Genomic DNA, 11373 nt, shown 5'->3' on the forward strand with positions numbered 1-11373 from the left:
AAGGCCAGCCTGGCCAACCCAGATTGCAGCTCCTGCCGGCACTTAAAAAAAACACTTTTGCAGGAAACAGTGCTCCTTGTAGCTAGTGTGGTGTTCCACTTGTCACCATAGTGAAGGCAAAGCAAACACCACTTTCCCTCGAAAGGTTGGCCAGGAGACACAGCAATGTTGACTTTAAGGGAGGGCGAGGATCCATGTAGGACGGAGCTTGGTGCAGAAGGCTGAGTGTGCCGCAGGCAGGGAGAAGGGACAGGACCAGTACCAGGTCCATATGGGGAATCAGGGCTTGTGGATTGGGGCAGGGATCCCCCCCTCTCCAGGGAAGAGTTCCCATGGTTGTGTGGCAGAGGAAGGGCACAGATCCATGGAGGGCAGCTGGTCAACAGCATCTTACCAACCCCAGCCTGGGCAGAGTGACGCTGACCAGGGCTGTGCTTGTTGAGGCTGAGGGCACCTCTGCTCTGCCTCCAGAGCCCCCAGGAAGCTTGAAAATATCAGCAGGGGGCCTTGGGATTCCTTCCACAGTGCCGCCCACCAGGAGAGGTGCCTGCAGCCCTTGGCTCACGAGTAGCCTTGGTTGCTGTTTCTGGCTCCTGTACACGTGCCTTAGAGATGAAACCTCAGGACTGCGTCATCACTCCTATTTATAGCCACACAAGTTCCTCCAGGGCAAAGGGATTAACTGGTTCTGGGGAAAATGAATCTGAAGAAGGCATTGCCCAGCCTTGTGTGCTCACGGCAGTGTAGGCTGAGCACATACTAGGCTGCATGAGTAAGGGTGAAGTCAGCAAGGTGAGGGAATTGGTTCTTCCCCTTTACGTAGCACTTGCGAGGCTGTATCTGTAGTACTGTGCCCAGTTTTGGCCTCTCACTGCAGCAGAGAGATTGATCAAGCTGAGGAAGTCTGGCAGGGGGACCACTGAGACATCACAGGCTGGCTGGAGGCAAAACCAGGAGGAGAGACTGGGGGAGCTCAGCCTCAGAGAAGAAAGGCAAAGGGGCATCCTGCTGCTGCTGGCTATTTAGCAGATGGGGGCTGTAGAGAAGACGGGAGCAGACTTTCTTAGAGGTTCACAGTGAAAGGACAAGGGGTGACAGCTACAAGCTGCAACAAGTGAAATTCTGCTTAGAAACAAGAAAAAAATAGTCCCAGTGAGTGATCAAATCTCCATCCTTGGAGGTATTCAGAGCTTACCTAGACAAGGCCCTGACACCCTGGTCTAGCTCTGAAGTAAGCCCTGCTTAGGAGCTGGACTGGACCCCTCCAGAGGTCCCATCTGACCCAGCTGTCTGTGTGACTCTGCATTTCTGCTCAGGTGCAGAGAAGAGCTGGGAATGAGGAAGAGCCTCAGAGCCACCAGCTCCCTGCTAGTGTGGGAGCTGGTGCTTTCAAGGGAGCTTGGGGCAGAATAAAGCAAGAGGCATCCAATGCGTGACCCACACTCTGCCAGCTTTTAGAGCTTGTGTTTGCCTTTCAGGCATTGCAAAACCAGTCCCTCCCTAGGGATTGTGCGTGTCACTGGGGACCGGACACCCCCCCTGTGCTGGGGACGGTCACCTCTGGCAGAGGAGCACCACCACATTGGGCCAACAGTTGCCACATCTGAGGCGTGTCCCCGGGATTTGGCTCCCCGTGGATCAGAGCTGACTGAAGAGAACTTCGCCCTGCCAGCCCCCCTCCAGCCCCCGTGAGCCATGCACAGCCTGAGTCACCTGGTGACACCCCTGAGTGTCCCATACCGAAACAGGGAGGGGAGTGGGTGGTAGCACAAGGGACATCTGAAGGAGGGAGCTAGCTGTTGCTCGTGGTAAGCACTGGGGCGGTGAAGGAGTGAGGTCCTTCCCCATGCCAGGTCCTGGCCCTGCTGGCCCTGTGCTGTGCCCCGAGGTTTTATGGCACCCCCTGCACCAGTGTCTGCTCAGGCACGTGGAGCCTGACTGCCCTGGCAAGGCCCTGCACCCCAGCAGTGGTGCTGCCATTCCTCACCCTTCTCCTGTGACACCCTGACCTGCAGATGCTAAAAAAATAAAGCAGCCGGAGCCTCCTCCACTCACTTGTTCCTTCCAGGTCTGGCCTATCCTGCCCCACCAGTTCAGGATTTCCCTGGGGCACGTGTGTGTGACTAAGTGGCCGTCTGGGTTGGCTGGCTCACGTTGCTGTGCTGTCCTCTGCTCATTTGCAAGGAAAGAGGAAACTGCTGCTTTCCCCAAAATCCTCTCCTGAGGTTTATGGAGCCCCGGGCTGCCCGTGGTGCCTCCTGCAGGGCAGCACCATCCCGCCTTCCCAGCCAGCTCCCAGTGCCACCGAGATCTGTGTTTAATTTGGCAACTAAATCGGCCCTCACCCAAAGCTACCTCAATATTGAACAACTGCAAGATATCTCTGTGCAGATGAATATTTTTCTCGTTATACAGTGTTAAAAAAAAAAAAAAAAGGACTCTGAAAGGCACTGTAAATCCATGGGGGGGAGCGGGGGGGAAGGGAATTTCACTCTGTGTGGAGCAGCGTGCACAGTAACAATCAATTAATCACAAAAATTGTTGTCCCCTGCACCAATGGAAGTGCGTATGATATACCTCCTCCCCCCTGGTTGTGCTGCCTCTGGGACCAGGCGCATCTGAGAGGCACCTTGTGGTCTGTGCCAATCCATGAGGGAGTTGATTTATGCCTGGGATCCACGGAGGTGCAACACACATCCCTTGACTTGGTTTCTCTTACTCAGATGGCACCAAGCCCCCCCCACGCTCACAGTGTTGGCAGCAGAGCAGTTTTGGAGGCAGTGTTACCTTGCCCTCAACTACACCAGTGGCACTTCACTCCCATGACTGGGAGTTGGATGGAGAAGTTTTAAAAGCCAACACCGTAGAAGAAAACGTACCTCTGTATCCCATGGGTAGCCAGACCCCAGTAAAACCCTTGTATTTGGGAAGAAATGGAGATTCACAGAAACACCCAAGTGCCTCAGAAACCTGGAGTGAGGAACTCAGCTCTTATTTCTCCTGTTAGCCTGTTCCTTCACTCCGCCAGGCCCCACTGAAGCAGGGGATGGCTCTGTCTCTGTTTACCACGTTTTGGGCTCCTCCTGGAACACCCTCTAGCTACATTTAAGGCATCGGTGTCACCACACCAGCTTAAAAAGCCCATTCCTTGAAAGTTCGCTCTTGTTTCAAGCACATCCCACCTACCTCCAGGCTGCAAGTCAATAACTTGTCTCATGGTTTCACCTGCCCCCTTCCCAACCTGCTCACTGATATTATATCAGTACCTCTGAGTTTTTTCTCCCATTCTCTGTGTTACATGTGTGGAACTGGGTAGGTTAGAGGGGAGAGGAGTAGAGGAGGGATATGTGGGAGCCTGACATACCATGGACATACCATGGAAAAGCTAATGGGAGAGAAAGTCTCTAAATTGGGAGATTACAGCCTCATGTCAGCAGGAGATAGTTTTAATTATTATTATTGCTTTGATATTGTTTCTGCTTTCAAATAAAAATCTTACATGGGTTCAGAACATCAGAAAGATGTCTTTTTACAAGCTGAATTAAATAAACACCTACAAATTTATTTCCTATCCCTGATAATGCAAGTACCCAGCAAGACGTAAGCAAATAAATACGAGTATAGACCCAGCAGACACAAGCAAATGCTGTGATGAAAAGATCACATCCTTTCTCCTTCATTTGCTTGTTGTGGCTTGAGTTTAAATTTCTTCATTTCTTGAATCAGCTCTCTGTATTCAGGAAAAGTAGCACGGAGAAGCTCCTAACCCCATTCTGAATCCTCAGGCAGCTGATCACTGGCCCATAGCGACAGCTCTGAAGAAGCCAGCAACTCTTTCCCATTTTGCCCCCAAATGTAATCTCTTAGGTGGCCCACTCCAAGCCATGGAGAGCTGCTGCTGTCAACCCCTCACCCCACCTGCCATTGGAGGAACCATGTCCCCGAGGAAAAACATCAGTCTCTCGTAGTCAGGCTGTTCAGGTTTTTATTAATTAAATATTCCATATACAAAGTACTAAATAAATATATAGCTGTGTCAGACACCAGTGTACCATACACACAGACCTGGAGAGCTCTGTGTATTTATATGTGAAATTCCACGGAAAGCTATTTGCCAAATGTAAAGCAGGCTGCAGAGTGATTCAGCTCTGCAGGCTCATTGCTCATCACCAGGGTGCAGTCCTCGCAGCACAAGTGCGGGCACATATGTGCACACACTCGTGTTCGCTCATTCCTGGGACGAAGGGTGCCCATCCTCCGTAGCCTGGCTGATTGGGAAATGTCAGTGTTAATGCCACAGAAACATTTGGGAGGAAGAGCTCAGAGGTGCATGGGACGGGGTCCCACTGGGGCACTGCAGGCAGCTGCAGAGAAGGGGTTTTGTCGGCAGGCACCCACAGGCTGGGGTGGCAGGGAGGGTCTGCGGGGCACAGCAGGCTCCCTGGGGGGCTCAGTGAGGCTCGTGGTCAGGAGTTAGAGCTGGGGGGGAGGCTGATGCTAGAGGGCAAATCAGAAAATGTGTCAGTAAATATGTGTGGATGTTTTTATGCCTTTTAATTTTCTTCATCATATATGGTCCCTAGCTGATGGATCTAAGAGAAAAAAAGGAATACTATTTATTTTTATTGTTTTTTTTAAATCTCTCTCTGTATCTCTCCTCCACTGATTCTGGAGGAGAGCCAAGCAGGGCTGGGGGCAGACACAAAAGTGATGGTGGTTAGATAGGGGCACCTTGCTAGTACCTGCGATGTGCTCGCAGGTGGGTAGGAGCCAGGACATGCAGGGCTGATGCTCTTGCTCCCTCCTGTTCTCCCGTCAGACGTGGGCAGCCACGTGGGCTGATCTGGGGCAGAGCAGGTCCCATGCCCAGCTGATGATCTTGCTACTCTAGCTCTGCAGCATTCCTGCTGAAAATAGGACAGGACAGGCTCTTCCCGGGACATTTCTCTATCTGAAGAGATGAGCTCCATCCCACGGAGAAACTGGGTGAGCAGGGACAGGATTGCTAGAGCCATGTCTGAAAGTTGTGTTCGAGGAATGAGAGGGGGCTACAAGGGTGCCTGTGGGAGAACCGAGGGAAAAGAGGGCCCCTCTCCTTATCATCAGCATTGCCAGTGGGGGTCTGAGACTGTCTCTTCTGCAGGATCAGTGCACTTGTCACCGTGTGGCCCATTCCCCGGGCCTCTGCTGATGGGTGCTCAGTCTCTTTGCTACCTGCAGAGCTGTTACATGGGGCCTTTCCCACCAGTGTAGTCATGGTATGGGCTTGTCTGTGCCTTGGGCCGAGGGATGGAGAAATCATTCCGGGTGTCAATGGTCTGAAAAGGAAGTGAGAAACTTTTTACTTTCAAAAAATGGAAAAAAAGTTACGAAATAGAGATAAAAATACAGGGGGAGGGGGAAACAGAACTGAAGGTTTCCCAAGAGTGTGACTGATGACACTGCGGAAGAAGATTCTGGCAGCAGAAACCAGCTGCTGAGACATGCCTCCAGAGGACATGTGAGGACAGAGGGTGAGCTACTAGTCCTGGCCAGGCCGTGGGCTGAAGGAGGACTGGTGAACGCACACTGCATCGTGCAGGCTGCCACTCTGGGCCTGCACTACCAACCCGTGGTGATGGCTGGTGGGAATACATTCAGGTCATGGGCTAGGAAAAGGAGCAGTCTACTGAGGAAGGGTCAGAGTATTGCAGGAACCGTGCTCAAAGAGAGGACTTCTTATGTGATGTCACATCAAGAATTATTGAAAACCACAACCTGAGATTTTGCCCTGGGTCCCTCTTGCCTTCCATGGTCACAGGCAAACCCTCCCCGCAGCCACAGGCACCTCCACAGGCACACATCCTGGCATCACCTAGCTCCATAACCATCCACCTGCCTCTGCAGAGCCTGCTGTATGCCCATCTGGCTTTGCCCCTTCTCCCCTTCCAGTCAACCCCTGGACTGCAGCCTACTTCTGGTGAAATGGGTGAAAAGGGGTGTGAACTTACCTTCAGCTGAAAATGAGAAGAGTACGGGGAGTAGCTGGGGTCTTCCCTGTCTCCTGAGTCACAAGACAAAATGGGGGAAAAGGTAGTGAGTTAGCGTCACTTGGTAGCTCAGAAATACCACACCAAGGGAGACTTAAGAGCCTGCAACTATGTTAGCAGCTGATTTTAGTTTAACCAAACTCGATGCAATATGCAGGCAGGAATGCATTAAAATCCATGGGTGAGTTTCTTATTAAACATTTCCTTATGAAATCAGGACTGAATAGTATTGCAAATAATAGGACATAGGTGGCCTTGGAGTTTAGACCACCTCCTGTTGTCTCACGATTACTCTTCTCCTCTCTGGCCAAATCTCTCCAAAGGACATTCACAAAACCCCCTCTGCAGTACTCCCTGAGAGAGCATATCCTTTCTCTGCTATTCTTCGACAAACCAGGAGGTCTGACTGCAGTGGACAAACGTGATCTCAACAGCAGATCACTGGGATCTGCTGAGAATCATACTATTCACAAGGAGTACAGTCACACCTCCCCTCCATAGCTTTGGAAGGTCTCAGCTGATAAAATGTTTTGCTTTGTCCCAGTAGGGATGAGACTTAGATAGCAAAGTAAGACCTCCGTGCCTCCTTTTTGGATGTGGGATTTTATTTTTAAATGGATAATGGGAACAAGATCTGAACTGGAAGAAAAAATCTCCCAGGTATAACTTGGAGAGGTCCCAGGTGCAAAAGCATTGCTAAGAGACAAAAAAAAAAAAAAACTGTCCTGATTTTTTACCTAGACTTTCCAGACATAATAGAGTCATAGGAAATTACCTCTCAGCCTGACACACCAGGACACTCAGTCACTCCTTCTACACATCTGTGGTTTCTGCTTTGGTCCTTACTCTTTTCCCTGGTCTGTCTAGAGATTCATTTCCATTTGCATTTCTTCATCAGTCTGAAACTTTTCTCTTTCCTACCTCTGAATTATTCATCATCTTCAAGTCTTGTCTTGTAGCCCTCCTACCTTTTTTAACTCATAAGTGGTGCATGCATGCTCAGGGCTGAGGGAGAGTGCAGTCAATCAATTCATCATACCTCGCACAATTTCATCTTGGGTGTAGGCACGGTTGTCCACTCCAGTAGCCTGCTTTATGAATGTGGGCTGGCAGAAGTCATTTTCTGGAGGGTAGTCCTCCAGCTTCAGAGGGGCAGTGAGGAAGCAGATTTCAGGGACAATATACATTATCAAGAAGATCCATCCATTGGACACCAGAGCAATGGCCACAACAGGATCATCCCAGGCAGGTTTGTTTAAAAGTTGGTTGCCTTTTGTGAGCATAGTGATCCACACAACCCAAATGGCAATGGAGAACAGGACAGTGACAAAGATGTGTGCCCCGTGTCTCTTCCAGCTCTTGTATGGCCCACAGAATGTGAACATGGACATCAGGAAGGTCAAAGCCATCAGGAAGAGCACGTAGATCAGAAGCATGACAAAGTCCTTGTTGGCCTGCTCTGAAAGCATAAGCTGAAAATCATCTCTGTAATTTACTAGCATGGTGACTAGGTACTCAATGTTGATCACAATTTGCACGAGGGCAAAGGAAACAATGAGCAGCAGCAACACCAGCCAGGAGAAGGGCTTTTTTCCTCTCACTAGTTTGATGAGGTTGAAGGCATGGGTGAGAAGGCAGGAGAAGCAGAGTGCAAAGAGGACTCCAAATAGGAAGAAGCGAGTGGGGCGAGTATTTTCGTTGCTTTTAATGATGAAGGCAAAAGTGAGACCAAAAATGCCGAGTGTTCCTAAGAGGAAGAAGAAGTAAATGGAGATCATGTGCCTCTTGTTGTTGTCTTGGACTTTACAGATGAGGAAGAAGAGAGAGCAGATGAGGAAAATGGTGACGAGGACTCCAGCTGTAGCCAGTGACTCCAGGACAATCCCCCAGGCCTGCTCCATGTCACAGAGCAGGAAGTAGTCAGAATGGATGCTGCCGCAGCCTCGGGGAACTGGCGTCGTCATCCTGGTGCCTTCTTGAACAACCCCACTGGGAAATGTTTCCTCAGAGCTGTAGAAAGAGAAAAGTCACAGGCTGTTGCATCAACCACCTGGGTGCTGCAGCACTGGGGAAGGAGAGGACAGATGTCCATCCCCACCTCACCGGGCAAGGACACCGCAGTGCTAAGGATGTGGGTCTGTGGCAGCAGAGCTGTCCCCTTGTTTGGCTCTGGCTCTCTATCAAAGGCAAGCCAAGCCCCTTAGCAGGAGGCGATTCACCTTACAAGTCCTCTGCACTGTGCACAAGGTTGTGCAATGCTGCAGGAGTGTGGGCAGCAGGAGGAAGGTGAGGCCCTTTTGCAGGTGTTAGCCTGGTGCCCTGTGGCACTGAGACTGAGCTGCCTTGTCACTTTTGTCCCAGGTGATACAAGAGCATGTGTTAATCATGATACAATTTACACTCTTTTGACAAGTTCAAACAACATCAGTACCCGGTACCAGTGAGCTCCAAAGATGAGCAATACAGAACAGGAAACTCTCCTTAGTTTGTTTTCCCTCTATTACTTTCTCTGAAACACTTGTGGCTTTTGTTTATGGGTATGAGTGAAAGGAAGCTTTAACTGCCTTTTATCCTGCAGATAACTAACTTGGATGCCTCCAGCACAACTCTTCTCAGTGCAATTTAAATAGCAAATAAAGGAAAATATTGGGGTTGTTCCACCTGGAGAAGAGAAGGCTCCGGGGAGATTTTATAGCAGCCTTCCAGTACCTAAAAGGGGCCTACAGGAAATCTGGGGAGGGGCTCTTCTGTCAGGGAGTGTAGTGATATGACAAAGGGTAATGGCTTTAAACTAAAAGGGAGTACGTTTAGATTAGATATTCAGAAGTTCTTTACTACAAGGGTGGTGAGGCACTGGCACAGGTTGCCCAGAGAAGCTGTGGATGCCCCATCCTTGGCAGTGTTCAAAGCCAAGCTGGATAGGGCTTTGGGCAACCTGGTATGTTGGGAGGTGTCCCTGCCCATGGAAGGGGTGTGGAATTAGATGGTCTTTAAGGTTGCTTCTAACCCAAACCATCCTGTGATTCTATGACTCTAAGATTCTATGAAACCAACCATGAACCCCAAGCTCACAGCCCTCCTTCTTCAGGGTAGTGCAGCAATAAGAACTATCCCAAATATCTCAGCCCCCTCCCCAAATTATTGCCTTGCGTAGCTAAAGGCCTGACATGTCAGAGCTAATATTGTCACTACGTGAGAAGTAACCAACAAGTCACTGCTCGAGGAGTCCATGAGTCAAGGAACCTAGCGTGTTCCTGCTGTCTCATCACGAAGAGTTCAGTGCTGGCTGAGTAAGCCTGGTTTAAGCCTGTCTCGCCAGGGGATCAAGGGGCTGTTTAGGTGAGCTCTGCCCATCGCCATGGGGAATTAAGTTGCCTACTTCTTTGGGAGCCTGAAGCATGTGCAGAAACCACTGCAAGAGGACGTTGGACACTTTATTGCCCATTATGCAGGCACTGAGTGAACTTAGATCCCAGTGGCAGGTAGTGCTTTGTAGGTCCAAATTGTTCAGTTAGATTCAATCTCTAAAATCTCTCAAAATAGGAGTTTAGACACAATAGCAGCATGAAACATGGGAAAATCTGGCCTTAATGGTGACCTGCACTGGAAAGCACTGGAAAGTCTTTCTTTTCTGATATATCAACAAAAAAAGAGTTGATCTTGCTTGCTGTGCCATTTACCTTGATTTTCCCCCTCCAGAACAACATACTGCAATTACAAGGCTAGTGTTAAGACACATTCTGGGGAGAGGAGGTTGAGTCTTCAATAAATGGCAGCTGACCTAACCAAGGGATAAATGAAGGGGGAAAACATCACTGACTCACTCCCAGCCCCACATACACCTCAGTGTTACCTGATTAGAAATGGCGAAATATATTTCCAGCTTTTAACCTCACTCTGTTAAAGGAGATGTGCAGCTCTTCAAAAAGCTGGCTACAATAAAATGCAAAGTATGCGGGAGCTCTGGAATCTTGTGGAGAGAATGACGGTGAATAATACATGCAAAAGTTTTTGCAAATCATTATTCATAACATTATGGGGATTTACAGTCACTTGTACAAATAGTTGAGAGTTATCTTGACATTTGTGAAAAATGAATAATGAACCTTTTTGAAAAACTAGAGAGCAAATGCTACAATTCTATCCACAGAAAGTTGCTGTTGATCAGATCAATTTGTCTATTCCCAGCTCCGACAGGTCCAGACCAATGCCGGCTGTCAGGGCAGGTGGAGAGCCCAGAGAGCCAACGAGACCCCAGGGCAGCACAGAGTGCACACCCAGCTTTGGGACCTGTCTGATGCTTACTGCAAGTGGCGCTTGCCACACCACCAGCTGTTTGTTCCAGGCACTTGGAACAAACAGGATGTAGAGAACCTTCCTGTCTTGGAGAACTGGGCCACTTACTGTTATTTTTACTCCTTTTTCTTTTTTCCCAGGACGGATGGCATACGAGGTATGAAGAGTCTCTGCCTTGTCTCCCTCTCCCCAGAAGCTGAGCCTGCCCATCTGGCACTTACATGAATCTCCAGGATTTCCAGGGGCTCTGCAGTCTGTGCAAGGAAGCCTGTGCTGTGGTAATTTCACTACTGCTGCATCTGCATCACAGCTCACCCCAAACTGTGGTCCTCACTGTAGTGCTGAGTCTTCTCCCTCCAGCCTGAGCCTGTTCTCTCATTGATACTTGTGCATAAAATACGCCCATCCAGCCACAAATTTCAAATCACATCCCAGCGAAGTCTGTCATAACAACCCCAGCTCCAGCTGGCAGTCCCAGGTTAGAGTCAGGGGTGGGAGGCAGTCTCTGTTTGCCATGGCACCCCACGCACCCTCCTCTCCCACCCCTATATCCGTGGTCCTGCACGCCATCCCACCCCAGGCGCACAGCGTGGGTCCGCTCCGGATCCTGTAGGACATTGCCTGGAATTACCTTTGTGGGTCCTGCCCGGAGAAGGCAGCAAAGAGGCTCCAGCTGGAAGAGGCCACCTCCCAGCACACCAGTAACACAGTCACCTCCTCTCCTGTGACCCCAGTGGAGCAGCAGCCCTGCGCTTGCGCTCCCTGGGAGCTTTAAAAGCTGGAGGGCTGTGGAGGTGTGGCTGAGCACACCTATTCCAGTTCCACTACCTCTCCGACGCTGCTATGAAAATACGGTCCCCGTGCCAGGAAATGAAGTCTGGGCTCCTGACGTCAGCGGGGCAGTCACCCCTGCGGCAGGGTGGGGATGGAGCCTGACCCAGCCCAGGGTCTGTGCCGAATGCTGCTCAGCCAAGCGTCTGATAATGTGCTCCTCTGTCTGACTCCTGGCACCTGTAGGGGAGGGCCATGGCTATGAACAGAAGCGTGT

At 50.2% G+C, this 11373-nt stretch overlaps 1 protein-coding gene across 1 annotated transcript; it reads right to left on the bottom strand.

Annotated features, from left to right (window-relative positions):
* Positions 1-3968: 3968 nt before the first annotated feature.
* Positions 3969-11373, bottom strand: GPRC5A (G protein-coupled receptor class C group 5 member A). Its single transcript, XM_080575850.1, has 4 exons — positions 10957-11373; positions 7069-8039; positions 5991-6043; positions 3969-5318 (listed from the first exon to the last, which is right to left on the bottom strand). The coding sequence occupies exons 2-4, from the start codon at positions 7991-7993 to the stop codon at positions 5226-5228; spliced, it is 1071 nt and encodes a 356-aa protein (XP_080431976.1). The 5' UTR covers positions 7994-8039; positions 10957-11373; the 3' UTR covers positions 3969-5225.

The sequence above is a fragment of the Anser brachyrhynchus genome (assembly GCF_964034855.1).
Source record: "Anser brachyrhynchus genome assembly, chromosome: 1".
Lineage (NCBI taxonomy): Eukaryota > Metazoa > Chordata > Aves > Anseriformes > Anatidae > Anser > Anser brachyrhynchus.

Coding starts and splice junctions, on each gene's coding strand:
- GPRC5A (XM_080575850.1), bottom strand. CDS start 7,993: ATGACGACGCCAGTTCCCCGAGGCTGCGGCAGCATCCATTCTGACTAC. Junction 6,044..7,068: donor CCAAGATGAAATTGTGCGAG/GTATGATGAATT, acceptor CTTGTGACTCAG/GAGACAGGGAAGACCCCAGC. Junction 5,319..5,990: donor CTTCTCATTTTCAGCTGAAG/GTAAGTTCACAC, acceptor CTTCCTTTTCAG/ACCATTGACACCCGGAATGA.